Source organism: Metarhizium brunneum, chromosome 7, assembly GCF_013426205.1.
Source record: "Metarhizium brunneum chromosome 7, complete sequence".
Lineage (NCBI taxonomy): Eukaryota > Fungi > Ascomycota > Sordariomycetes > Hypocreales > Clavicipitaceae > Metarhizium > Metarhizium brunneum.
The window spans coordinates 754,924-768,913 of NC_089428.1; the positions used below are offsets into that span (position 1 = coordinate 754,924).

General features: G+C 51.9%; 4 protein-coding genes across 4 annotated transcripts; 2 read left to right on the plus strand and 2 right to left on the minus strand.

Annotated features, from left to right (window-relative positions):
- Positions 1-176: 176 nt before the first annotated feature.
- Positions 177-1,314, plus strand: G6M90_00g107820 (uncharacterized protein; the record flags this gene model as incomplete). Its single annotated transcript, XM_014688575.2, has 2 exons — positions 177-544; positions 603-1,314. The coding sequence occupies 2 exons, from the start codon at positions 177-179 to the stop codon at positions 1,312-1,314; spliced, it is 1,080 nt and encodes a 359-aa protein (XP_014544061.2).
- A 1,824-nt stretch (positions 1,315-3,138) lies between these two features.
- G6M90_00g107830 (uncharacterized protein) lies at positions 3,139-4,819 on the minus strand (the record flags this gene model as incomplete). Its single annotated transcript, XM_014688574.1, has 3 exons — positions 3,139-3,189; positions 3,251-4,191; positions 4,273-4,819. 3 exons carry the CDS (start codon positions 4,817-4,819, stop codon positions 3,139-3,141), a joined length of 1,539 nt encoding a protein of 512 aa, XP_014544060.1.
- A 2,240-nt stretch (positions 4,820-7,059) lies between these two features.
- Positions 7,060-7,617, minus strand: G6M90_00g107840 (uncharacterized protein; the record flags this gene model as incomplete). The annotated part of the gene is made up of 1 exon (XM_014688573.1): positions 7,060-7,617. The coding sequence occupies one exon, from the start codon at positions 7,615-7,617 to the stop codon at positions 7,060-7,062; it is 558 nt and encodes a 185-aa protein (XP_014544059.1).
- Positions 7,618-11,477: 3,860 nt separating this feature from the next.
- Positions 11,478-13,574, plus strand: moc3_1 (Transcriptional regulatory protein moc3; the record flags this gene model as incomplete). The annotated part of the gene is made up of 2 exons (XM_014688572.1): positions 11,478-11,665; positions 11,738-13,574. 2 exons carry the CDS (start codon positions 11,478-11,480, stop codon positions 13,572-13,574), a joined length of 2,025 nt encoding a protein of 674 aa, XP_014544058.1.
- Positions 13,575-13,990: the final 416 nt, after the last annotated feature.

The following is a 13,990-nucleotide window of genomic DNA, read 5'->3' on the forward strand; positions in this document are numbered from 1 at the left end:
GCCCCATGCTCTCATGCCAATAAATTGACTCGGGTCCGATAAAACGCGCCCCAGACTGCGGACCTCTGTGCTCCTGGGAGTGCGAAGCTCCTCTTTGTAAACGTATAACCATGTTGTGTCCCCCGTCCGATGCTGCCGGACCTCACCATGTAATGTGATTCTGATCTCGCCGAGACATGTCCTCTGAGGAAACTGTCAACAAGGAGATGGATCCTCAGACACAAAGCCGCCTTTTCCTGTTGCCCGTCGAGATACGTCGGCACACGTATTCTTTCGTCGTCGAGGAGGGTGTTCACGTCTACCTCCGTAATGGCCGCATTTGCATGTCGACATGCATCACTCCGCAGCCCAGCAACGACTACTTCTGCTTCGACCGTCAGTCATCGGGAGACCCTCCTCGTGATGTTTGGGCTCGTCGACTGGGTTCATCTTGGGCCTCGCACTGGAGATGCGAGGAAGTTGCGCTTGGCTTGGACGTGGACCGCATTAATCTTATTGCTGACCGCGATCCGACAAGGGCATTGATGCAGTCTTGCAAGAGAATGTAAATGATGCTATAGGAGGACGGTCGTGCTGTTGGTCATCCACTGATCCATTTATAGATATGGCGAGGTTGCAGGCTTGATAGCTGAAAAGTCCGTTTTACACATCACCGAACTCGCGACCCTTGACCAGCTTTTGAAAGGAGATGACGACAAATCACGTTTGTTTACCGACAGTATACTGTTTAGCTCATTTACTGGCGTGAGAAGACTTCGTCTCGCCTTCCGCCTTCCGCTGCAAGTCTACAAGATGATTGAGCTGCAATGCAAGCAGCGAAAATTCCCGCCTTGCCCACACAACAAGCTGCCTTCCACCATGTGGAAGGGCATATGGCCAGCAATCGCTCAACTCCAGCACCTCCGTTCGCTCGATGTCTATATCGACCATGACTCTGAAGCATCCTGGACATTGGTCGATGAAGCCACCATACTCTCGCCTTTGCTGCCGCTCTGCCAGCATTCCCACTTCAGCACCACCGTTCACGTCCCGGTACTACCGCCGCCACAGGACACGGAGGAGGACTCCGGTTCCTCGACAGAGGACTCACTATCCTTGTTGGACATACGAAGGTTCATCAGACAAAGATTCTTCCCCGAGCAAAGACAAGATGGTACCCATGGCATAGTCTACGAAGACGACGCCAACAACATGTTTCGCGACCCAGGCCCATCTGCCGACGAGCTGACTCGGACTGCTGAATTGACGATGCACCTCTGGCTGCATGGTGTTGAGCTTGACTATCTTGCCATGAGTAGGGGGCTTGGGTGGTAAGTGCTGACTGCCTTGGTAATTATTCACACTACGATGCTATGAGACAAGACCGCATTACTGGAGTTTTCTTAGTTCTGGAAATCATGGATACCTGATGGGAGGAAATTTACTAGGAGTAGAATGCAGAAAATATACTACACTCAACTCACGTGAGGTATTCCACTTACGTCCACTGCTCCTATCCTAAACCTCCTGTCAAGCCTCCTCCTCCTCGCTATTCTCGCCCTGCGCTCTCGGTGCAGACACGTCACGCAGCCTCTTAACCCCCAGCTCCTCTTCAACAGCCTCTTGGGCTCATTATACTCTACAAGCGTTCCCGTACCCAACACGGCAACCCTTGCGAAGGCCATCACCCACTGCAACTTCTGCGCTATGACGATAATGGTCCATCCGTCGAACCACATCCGCAGAACATCATACATAATCTCACTCGTTGCATTGTCCTTGCAACCAACAGTCATACCAAGTAGCAAGAAGGATGGCAACAGCACTCCCAAGCCCAACATGTCCGCCCAGACATTTGCCCAATTTTCTCATTCGGGGCCACGACACCCTCATTCGCCCACTACTTGAGCCAGACATTTACCATTAAAATCAGCACCAATTGTACCAAACTCGGCACAGATCAACATACCAAAGAACGAGCTGCAAAACGCAAAAAGCGCACCTCAGCCGGCCGCGTTGCCAGAAAACCCATACAAGGCCCCGTTGCCCAGTCTCCGGGCTGTGTCAACTTTCGTCTCCATTGTATTGACGGCGGCGTCTGCCTGTCTGGCAGCTAACTTCGTTGCTTCACTAGTCCCTTGACAAGTTGTTCCCAGTCCAGTCGGCGTTTGTACTAGCAAGACCGACACCCTCTCCAATCTCCTCCGGGCAACCGGATTGTTTGAAGGTGCCCGTCTTGCAGTCCCCACGGCGAACTACGAGGTTAGAATAGAATTGAAACATTGCGCCAAGATCTATTAAAAGGGCGGCGGCTTACTTCCAGAGAAAGCAACGACGACAAATGTGCTGCTTGTTCGGAAAAAGTCCCTGTTTCTCACGGAGACTGGAACACGGCATCTTGTGTAGCCGCATCGACGTCGTCTAGGACGGCAAGCTCTCGACGCGTATAGACCGCAGGCGCTTACCAAACCACCAGGCGCGTGCTTTTGACCACCAGCCATTGGAATTCCCTTTGTTCCGACGGGGATTTCATCTCCAGACGGCACCCGTATACCCTCCAGGGCCCTTGGGGACTATGCATTCCCTTCGTTCAAGGTATTATATTAATAGAGACAAGGGTAAACTATTTGTATTATTTTGTACTTGAATTGTTCTCATGTTTAAACATCAAGATAAACATAAAGTCAAGGCTGTGATAGGAATCCCAACCTCGGTACATTTGCGAATCGAGGCCAGACAGACTGGTGGACGACAATCGCTGAACTTCTAAACATACATGCCCATGTTACAAGCGCATGGCCTAAGTTTACATGTACCTACGAGGCGCGCAGCACGAAGCAGCAAGACAACCAATCATTTTCACCAGATGAACCGCCTACACGTCCCAATTTAGTCGTTAATACATATCATTAGATAAGTATACAAAAACTAATGCTACACCAACCTCTCCTTCCTCGCATAACTGCATCCACATTCATTAATCGGACCAAAACAACCGCAAACGCCGTCGCTGTGAGAGAGCTCGTGTCCAAAGAAGAAAAAAGAAAAGAAAACTCAGTCTACCCTAATCCAAACCAGATACCAGACGATGAGAAAAGTGACGGTTGGCACATGCACAGCGTATAGCCCATGTTCGTTGCAGACATAAAAAGGGGTGGTTTAGGCGGGTTGCTTTTGAATCGTTCCAATATCGCACCAGTTGCTAACAGGCTACAAAAAAAAAAGTCAGCATGACATCATTTGGACAGGGACAGGGCGGTACAAAACTTACAAGACAACTGAGGTACTTGCACCAACCACAGGTATGGGTACCCTTGTAAAAGTTGCTGAGCAAAACAATAAACACAATGATGACGGCAATGAGGAAGCCCGCCCGGACAAGCCACCAAGCCCACCACAGGGGTTTTCGGCCCTTGAAGAAACCAATTGGGCTCTTGAGGAAGCCCGGCGCGGTGTCGTCGCTGACGCTGTTGACGGCCGAGTACGACGTGTTGTCGCTGCCGTCAATCCTTCTTCGGAGCGCGTTGGGCGAGTGCAAAAGACAGATGCCGAGCCCAAGGCCCATCAGGAACCCGCCAATGTGCGAAAAGTTATCCAATCCGGGCAGCAGTCCCAACACAAAGGAAATCACAATGTCCAGAATTATGAACATCAAATCCTTGACAGGGTTTCTTCGCTCCGTCCAAGAATAGAACAGGTCCAGCAGGGTCAGAGCAATAACTCCAAACAACGAGCCAGAAGCTCCGGTGGAGGCAACGCCAGGCGCGGCAAAATTACCGCCCATGACAAATCCAAATATACCAGCACTGAGGTAGACGAGGAAGAATCGCACCGACCCAATCGCCATTTCCATCTCCTTGGCCAACGTCATCTGCAGCAGCATGTTGAAGCCAATGTGGATAAGACCAGCATGCAGAAAGATGGGCAAAATGAAGCGGAACCACTGGTTCGGTTGAGGGCTCTGGTTGGCATTGTTGAAAGTCGGGTCGGGCACGCCGCCGAATCCACATACTTCGGAAAGAGGGCAGAACTGATCATTTCGGGTTGCGTTGGGGCACAAGAACAAGACGGGGATGCTGGAACCCTGGATTTCCTTGACGTTGTGCATGCAGGGGACATATCGTGCGCCCATGTTGATGAGGACTTGGGTCGACGGGCCGATCATGGGATTGAACTGTGGCTTGATCATGATGGGAGAGCCAGTCAGGATGCCTAAAAAACGTCAGCACTCATTCAGCAAGACACCGGGGGGGCGGGAGGAAGCGGTCAACGCTTCCGGCATCAGCATCCTACCATTCTTCACGATCTCGCCGATAAACACTGCCACCTGCACAACCGTAAAAACATAGCACACCCAGGGAATCCTCTTTTTGTCCGATCCCAACATGCCCAATTCGCCAACACGAACATGTTTTCTCCTCTTTCGCCCTTCTCCCGCCATTCCCGCGTCTGGAGCATCGTAAATATGATCGTTCATGTCATCATTCTTGCCGGATCGGTCCTGCAATGGGATATCACCCTGGGCATGGGGTCCTACAGCCGCGCCCGCCTGGCCGTAGTAGGCCGTGTCGGGATACTGGCCTTGATGGCCATGTGGTAGAGTGCTGGTGCTGCCGGCCGCGTAGTTGTCGTCAAAAACAGAAGCAAACGGAGACTGTCCAGTTTGCTGACCATGTACGTGACTACTACTGCCATCAGCACCGTATATGGTTGGAGCTGCAGAGAGAGAATTATCGCTCTGGTAGGGCATATGTGCCTGTTGCAAGTAGGGGTCAGGCGTCGAGTGGTAGCTCGGGGGTGGACGCTGGCTGTTGTCGTAGTAGTAGGTGTTGGACGCCATCGTGGGCGACGCAGAAGGATTGCTCTAATCTGTACTCTGGAGATTCGGCGTCGATGGCGTATCGGAGAATGCTAGGAATAGTTGAACAGTTGAAAAATCAAAGGGGCGGCGGCAGTAGCAACAGCAGAAGATGATGAATGCCCAAGCCGAGGTGGTTCAGAGACGGGCGATCAGGCAAGACGGAAAGATGAAATAAAACAAATAAAGCGATAGGGCGCTCCTGGGCCTTGGTAATAGTAGCAGTCGTGATTATTCGTGCCGTGGGAGCGATGGGGGTGGCAGATGCAAAACGACGTGTCAACGTGCTATGGTGACGGACGGTGGAAAACAAGCACTGATGTATTAAGATGGCGTTTGGGAGTGGGCTCTCAGGTCGACGACGACGCCCATGGAGTGGCTGTGTCTTACAATGTGCGGGCAGAGTACGATGTACGGAGTACTGAGTGCCTCGGTGATGGCACTGATGGGGCCCTGAATGCCCAAGTACCCCGGTTCGCAGGTACTTGCGCCTCGCACCAGTATCACTGCCCTGTGACATAATAAGGGCGGCTACGGCCAATTAAAAGGAATTATTAGTAGGAGGGCTAATATCTAATAAGCTAATAAACATCTCTAATTAATATAAGTCACGGTTCCCCCTTTATAAGTTATAATTAGTAGCTACTAATATAAATTAAAAATGCTCTTGTTGGTAGAGAGGCCCCTGTATATTAACCCCTATACACTTCCCTGTCAGGTCACTAATGGCTAAACTTACAGGGGTTAGATTGTAGTTCATTGTGTCACCAGCGGGCCGCTCCAAGAATAAGTTGCGCAGCCCCAGACAACAGCAACTGAACTGGACAGGCTCGAAAAAATATTAGGAGCAGGGAGCAGCCAAAATTAAGTCTACTCAGGGCGCGAAAAAAAAGGAGAAAAAAATTACGGCTGCTATAATCAAGACTCAATCTTCGAAAAATGCCGTGGTTGGTCCACTCCGCAGCGGCAACGCCAAACGAAGCACCAGAGCGTCAAGCCGTCGTGAACAGACTTCGCAAACCGACCTGATTCGCCGACGCAAATTGCGGCGGTTCTTCAAGGCCGCGCGCGTTGTCTCAGGGTCTGCTAGCTACGGCCATTCGAAATCCGTGCCGTTGTCCAAGCAGAGATGCCGGCAACTGGGTCCAACGGCATGGAATGATGAACAGAGTCAAAAATATACCATGCCCAAGTGTGTCGGCGGGCGAAAATGCCAGCAGACCAAACGACCCAGCCTCGCCCCTCTGGCGCACCGTGGCATTGATCCCATCTTCGCATTCCTTCTTGGCGCAGATCCCGTGTTTTGTCATGGCCAGGGGCAAAGCTGCTCGCTGATCAAACGAGTACACGGCCAAAGCTGACAAGGATCGACCGTCAGTCTTTGTAACGAGGCTTTCCATTCCGTCATTGTACTCCGTACGGTGGCGTTGAGCAAAAAAAAGGCCCTTTTAGCCTCTGGTGTTGTATGTCTTATGCCGTGTGCAAGAGCAGCAACCTCTTGAACCCCCTTTGCAGTCATCAAGCACTGTCTGCTCCAAATTGGCATTTGTTTCAATTCGTCCACGGGCTGTCGCTCTCGATACCTGGGCCCTCACACATCTGGCCATGCCCGCAGGCAACTCACGCCTACAAAACTTGGCATTTTCCCCTCTTGCCATCGTCATCCGTCGTCGAGGATAGCAAAACAGCTCAGCCAGCTCCAGCTCGTAAGCAACGTGGACGCCACGCAGTGTTACTAACTTTGGAAACAGGATTCATGGCTGTGCACTTCGCCCAAGCCCCCGCGGCCGAACCACTCCACCACACACAACATGCCGAGTACCAAGCCAACCAAGCCTTGAAGCCATCTTCACTGTGGGTATGCGTTGTCCATCATCCCGATGAAGCGCCAGCCCGAGATACCATATCCATAACCTGCGCGCCTGGTGGCCAGCAACAGAGCTGGAAAACCATAAAGGCACATGCACGGCACCTAATCTTAGAACCTCCCAGCCTTCGTCCCATGTCGTCATTGACACCATCCAAGCCTCGTCCCAGCCATGCAACAACAAAACCCCGTTATTTCCATTGTCCATATGGCTCATTAGAGTTCAATCTATCTGTACAAGGTGATGATACAAGGGCACAGCAATCTTCCTCGTCCGACCCCGTACTGGTGCCCAATTTCCATATTCGCACACAATCTCGAGGGGGTCACATGTTTTCGTCTACAAACCCGCCCATCACTTCTTTTCCGACTTGTTGCTTGCTGTGGCGTCCTCTTCTTTCTTGGCCGCCTTCTTCCCATAGTTCCCATTCCATACATCCGCAATCTGTTCAAAGATAATCCCGCTCAGCCCCTTGCCCTCTTCCATGCTCTGCCGATGCTCCTCCGCACGCTTCTCCTGCCAGTCCTCCGACTCGCCTCCCATCCAGATATCCTTCACCATGCCAGCAGTCTTGTTCTTCTCTTGCATTTGTCGTTGTTTCTCTGCGGCCTCCTTCTCTTTCTGCTCCCTCAGGAGGAGCTGTGTTTTCCTCGCGCCCTCTGGCAGGCTGTTGTCAAAGACGTTGCCGACTCGGTTGCCGAATCGTCCATATATCGACTGGCCGGTGTATTCGTATGCGAGCTGGTTGGTGGCGAGGGAAAACGTTCCTGCCAGCACGAAGAACCGTATGTCCATCTTCCTTGGCGGTAAGAGCATGACCAGCGGTGTGATGATGGCTCCCGCAAGAGCGATATTGTGGATGATGGGGCTTCGGGGTGGCAGAGCCGGCTCCGTTGGCCGCTCTTGCGACATGACGGCGGTGTTGTGACCGTGCCGATCGGAATCAGTATCGTAGTGTTTGGTGCCGCAGATATCCGCTGCCACTTCAAACGCTGACTTCAATCACTGCGTTGGAGGGATGTCATCACGTCGTCAGGTGCGGACGCTCAAGGTTGTTGTGAAGCAACCAAGCCCTCATTGATCGAAACAGATTTTTTATGGGCCTCAAGGCCTTGATATTTGTAGTGGCACCTGGCTCCACGGTTTTTTTTTTTTTTTTTTTTTTCTCTTTTCGCTAACAGCCTTCGCCAACTTGCAGATGACATGTCAGGACTTTTAAAGAATACGGAGAGAATAATAGGGGACGTGATTGGTGCTTGTTCAACGTCTGCCACATGGCGGTGACAAACCGACAGTGGTTCACGGAGAAATACTGCACCCCAATCTGAGATAGGATGCATAAAGTAGCTGCTGTGTAGGAAGTGCCTTGGCACGGAGTGACTACTACAACGCAATGGGTTGTATATCGTACTTAGCTACATATATCGCATAGCACACAGCGCAGCAATCGCCCGCATCACTAGGCCTCTGGATTTCTGTATGTCATCCTTCCTGCCAGCTCGCTTCCAAGGCTGCCGAGGAGCTGCAGGTCCGACCGCAAACTTAAAGGTAAATTGGTGGGCGCCAAGGACGACCGATGGATCCAACTTGTCGCTCAAAATGCTCTCTCTTGGACCATCCGCTGTTGGTCCCGTTGAATGACACCCACGGGTACATCAAGATCAAGCTCCAGATGCTACCGCTCTCCACAAAAATCGGCGACAGCACGATTACGGCCGCCGATGTCAGGCTTGTCCACATGAGCGTTGTTCTCGATGCGAATCAAGCCAAGCCTCGAAGCTTCGCTTCCATGGAAGAGCCACCCGAGCTTTATTGGACCACTAGACCCTCAAACCCACGGTTCGGCTGGTACTAGTATCCAACGACTTACATACGCATGATGGTCTCGGTAGTTTGATGATAGTAGTATCTGGCAATCCGCTTGGCCTTTCGGGGTAAAGTCTAGCGGTCCGACGCCGATGAGCAGTTGATCCGATCAGCCGTACCAGACTGTTGCAAGACGTTATACTACATTGTATGTCTCTCCATAGCCAAGTAGCATGCTCCGTACGCTAGTGAAAACGTCTATCCCACCGACCAGTTGATGCAACAAGAGACACAGGCGTGTCATGGCAGCGCAAGGAGAATCGGGCCAGCTCTGAAAGAAGACCAGGCTGGCCGCAAGACACCTCAAGTCCATAGCCAGTGGTTGAGAAGCGGTTTGATGTCCGGAAGTACGGGGTAGTGGCCAACTATCTGACACGACCTGCAGCATCGCCTTGTTCCACTCATGAGGCTGCAGTTGATATGTACGATGGGAGTGCAATATGCGAGGCCCAGTAATTCGGGCGCATTGGGTGCCTGCATATGGCTCCCTCTCCCGACGGAATCCTAGTCTTCTCTCTATCCTCTCTCTCCATGTGTGTGAGTGGTGGACTGGCAAACTGGGTCCAACAGTCCGGAATCTATGCCTGCAGCGTTGGACACAAACTTTACAGTCCCTGTCTGAAGGCCCCTGTCACACAGAAATGGGTCATTCCGCTCGGTCTCAGGGACGATTACATCGGGACAAGCCTATAACCTGACTCGAGTACATAATACTACTCCGTATTGTGCACTTAGTTCCTCCATCATCTTGTTGAGTAATGATGAGGGACCACTAGTGTTGAGCAGGCTTGTCGGCATTTGCCAGGTCGGGCTTTGGCCTTGTTGGCTCCAGGACTGAGCCGAATGGCTAAAAGATGCATACTCTCCCTGTGCTGCATCTGGTTGAGACACTCGCAGGCATCAACATTGGTGGTGCACAAGATGCACCGGGCTCCTGTGATGCGCGTCTTCTGTCACATTTCTCCTTCGTTTGCTCGGTGGCCAGGGCGGGAAGGACCTCGTCTAGCCGCACAAGAAAACTGGACGGAGTACCCCGTAGAAAGGGAGCATGCCCCAATGTATGCCGTGAGGGTGATCGAGTATTCGTCGAGATCCGATGACCCAGGACGGGGAAATCTCCTTGCACACATGTATGGAGTATTCTGCCGATTCCTCAGGCCAGGGTTGACTTATCCGCAAACTTATTGTGGTGTGGCCAAGACCGTCTTGGTTCGACGGGTGCAGATCAAACCCTCGCAGCTTTGGCAGGGTGGCCGGATAGAGTGACGTTGACAAGGTTCTAAAGTTGGGTGTTGAGTGGCAGACAATAGTGTCGTCCAGGTCCAAGCCTGTAGACGAGGGCGTGAATGCCGAGGATCCCGCCTGGCTCCAAGTACTTAAGTCTAAGTACTTTAGCCTCGCAAATCCCCAGTGCTGGCTCCTAGTGGGGTCAGGCCATTCAAGCTCTACAACCCTGAGCCAAGTTTTGGTACTTGGCCTGTATGTACGCACATGAGGGCACATTGATGCACCATCAGATGCAGAGTCGCACTCCGTAATTCGGAGCATCCTGTCGCAAATTGATTGAATGTGGCAAAGTCAGTGGTATTGCGGAGTACATTGCCAGGCAGCCAAGACTTGAACATTGTGAGTGAGCGAGTGATGAATTCGTAGTCCCTCCAGTGCCAGCTGCCCCCAGCTCCTTGCACGCGCTTGCACGCTCAACGGCAGCCTGAGGTTCCCTGGCTCCGTGGCTCCTGCTGCATTGACCCGACGTCCATCGTCCGATCTGTGGTCGTACCTTCCGCTAATGCTGCTCCATTGACGACTTGCAGTGCCCAAAACGAGCCCCAGTTCAAATGGCGCCTTCCTCGTCCAACTGGCTCGAGCGCCCCACCTCAGCTTCTCTTGGCCCAAGTGTCAGTCTTCGGTCTTTTACGCTCAGGATGGAGTGCCGAGCACCATACAGGCAATCCATATTATTGCTCGTTTACTAAATACTCCATGTCTGCAGACATTTGGATCTTCGCATCTCCAATCCCCAAATCCCCCAGTTCCCCCTTATGCACGCCGCCGATGCACGTCGACCTTTGCCTCCTTCGCCATCAATCTCGCTACTCCACCGCTGCCGTAGCATTCCGCTGTTGCATCTTCTGTACCGAGTGCTATCGCTTGAGCTAACAGGGCCTCCTACCGACATATGTACTCCGTACAATTCGGCAGTTCTCAAGCTTGGACATCCATCCCCACAGATACTCGAAGCAGGCCGAGATTCTTGCAACGCTGACGATTCTTCCTGCTTTTGGCATCTACTAGCTGTTTTGTTTTTTTAAACTTTTTTTTTTCTTTTTCTTTGGCAGTTTTTCTTTTGAGGCTTTCGCTCGGGGTCTGTGGCCTATGATATCGTCCATCTCCGTCATAAACCGACCAGACGTATGACACCACCGCGTCCTTGTCGTCGAACAAGGCGGTGCTCGAGCTGAGGCCTGCTCCTCTCTTGTGCTGGCACCATGGTACATTGCCTCGCCTTGTTCTAGTACTTATTTCTCTTGCGTTTTCCCACTGCCGCCATATAACCAGTCTGGCGTTCTTGCGGTCTAGCTCTGGCGACATCATTGGCCTTTGTCCCAGTTTCCTGGTCTACAGCTTGCCGTCGGCAGATTAATCTGCTAAGCCAAAGCCATTGGCCATACTCAACGCTTGCCTCTTCGTGTTGTCAGAGGCGGCCGCTCGGTCTCTGTGGCTGACGGTATAATACATGGGCGCTGCTCCTCGTGAATCGTCATATATATTTGCTTGGCCCGCCCCAGTATACTTCGCGTCATTTATCAACTCCATTGCTTCTCCTCAACCCGACGTTGAGCAGGACCTCGGCCGGTCAGGGGCTCAAGTCTCAAGAAACGCAATCCGCAACACGCTGACGCATCATGTCGTCTTCGCCAGAGTCACAACTAATAAGGCCTATCAGTTCGCCGTCGATACCATGCACTTCCTCCACCGTCTTTCCCAGCAGCTCCACGTCCAAGGATGGGGCTCACGTTGGCCCTGATGGCCAGCCTGTGAAGCGTGGACGGCGAAGTAATCCGAAGGTCAAGACGGGCTGCTCAAACTGCAAGTGAGTGACCACCCTCCTCGCTGAGACTGCCTCACGCAAGCCCTGCTCAATCACGCTAACCGTTGCCCACAGACAAAGACGCATCAAGTGCGATGAGCTACGGCCAGCCTGCACTCAATGCGTGAGAAGCAATAAGGTCTGCACGGGCTATCCCCCACCACCACGGAGCGCCAGGCCACTTGCGGATATCAGGATTGCACCCAAACCTATGTTGGCGATTCGGTCACAGGTGGCATCTGGAATTGCCTCTTCCAGCATTGTCAAACCAACAGTCCTACCACCGCGCCGAGCTAATCGGCGCAAACGCCAATCAGTCGTCACACAGCATACCCTTTTGGCTGCCGCAGCTCCGCTTACGTTGCACCAGCCTTCCAATACCTTGGGATTTCAGCAAGTTGAAGGCTTGTATTTCGAACTCTTCCGCGTCCAAACCTCGTCCGAGCTATCGGGATACTTCAATTCCAACTTCTGGGCTCAGCGGGTTCTGCAGGAGTGCCATGCCGAGTCAGCCATCCGCCACTCAGTCGTTGCTCTCGGTGCTCTGTATAAAACTTTGGAGCAATCCCACTACATTCCGATAATCAGTCCAGACAAAAAGGAGATGCTTCAAGGGACCCTGGAGTCACATTGGCAAGTTGCCGTTAATCAGTACTCTGATGCAATGAATTCAATGATGCTTCTCCATGGACAGAGCTTACGGTCTTTTAGAACCCGACTCATGGCTAGTATTCTCTTGGCATGCTTCGATTCTTTCATTGGGGACCACAAGCAGGCCATTATTCAAATTCAGACAGGTCTTAGCCTTCTCGAACAACTCAAAACCCTTTATCCCAACCACCGTACACCTGGTCCGGAAGGGTACATCGAAGATGATTTGCTCAATATTTTCACCCGGTTAGCGATACAAGCCAAATCATACGACATGGCATTCCACTTTCCTCAACCATATGTCATACGTCTAACTCCACAACAACAATCCCGTGGGTCATCTCCCGTTTCTTCAGATATTGGGTCGCCCGGATCGCCGCCTAGTATAATTGTTCCACCCCGGTTCGAGTCGTTGCTGGACGCCCGCCTAGCTTCGGATAAGCTGTGCGAGAGGTTGCTCAAATTTATCGAACGACTTCAAATCGCCAAAAACAACAAGAGTAACGTGCTACCAGAATCATGGAGGCAATATGGCATAGACCTGAAGAGTGAGCTGGACTCTTGGGCGGTCGCGTTCGAGCACATATTTCAGTCTCGCTTCGATCCACGCGTCAGCCTCATTGAGAAAGCAGGAATATCCGCCCTGAAAATGTTTCAGATCAACAGCAATGTTCTATTCTTGATGATGTTTTGCGATACGGAAGTGAAATTCGATGCTTTTTTGCCACATTTCAAGGCCATTGTCGATCTTGGCTGGGAGGTGGTCAGCGCAGAAGAGTGCAGGGCTGCCGTGGAGGGAAAAGTGAAAACCGAAGACGACCAGAACCAGTACGCAAACACCAAGGGCGCATTCAGAGCCGGCAAGCTGAATACGCCTCACATCAAGCCCAGCTTTTCCGCAGATCTCGGTATCGTACCGCCCCTCTTTGTCGTGGCAACCAAGTGCCGCGAACCCAGGCTCCGACGTCAAGCTATTCAGTTGTTGCGCAGCAGTGCGAGGAGAGAGGGCATGTGGGACAGTGAGTTGGCAGCTAATATTGGCCTTTGGGTCATGCAAATCGAAGAATCCTACGGCGATCTCTCAATGGGGTGGGATGAATCGGTGCTGCCGTTGGAGCCGATTCCGGAAGAAAAGAGAGTCATGGTGAAGTCTGCTGACTTTGATCTTCGAGCTCGATTCGCCGAGCTTAGGGTGGGCACGCGAGCAGTGCATGAGGGATCCCATGACGACAGGGTACGAACTACCAGAATTATGTGGTAGCCTTTCCACCTCGGTTTGGTGGCTTTTGGGGGGGAATAGTGCGTTGGACTCGAGGCGTTGTTTGGATGGAAAAAGTGTACGTTGAGAATTCAAGATATCCCAGGATTTTAACGGGTGGTTATTTCAAAAGTCAAGTAGACCATTTTTCTACTGGCGCTGTACGTGGAGTAGACAGTGCTCCGGCCCAGTCGTAGTGTTACAATTGAAATTTGATGTTATATATTGCCAATGATACATTCTCCTTGCCAGCAGAAGCAGATTCCAGTATCTATCCGTTTTTGTGCACCGGATTCAAACTTGTCCGGAATCAATGAACATGAATCAGCATTTTCCGCAATATCAGTGCGGTCCCAAACAATTCCAGCAAACCCCATGTCGTAAATAGCCCCAACACCAAGGATCAAAAAAACTAAATA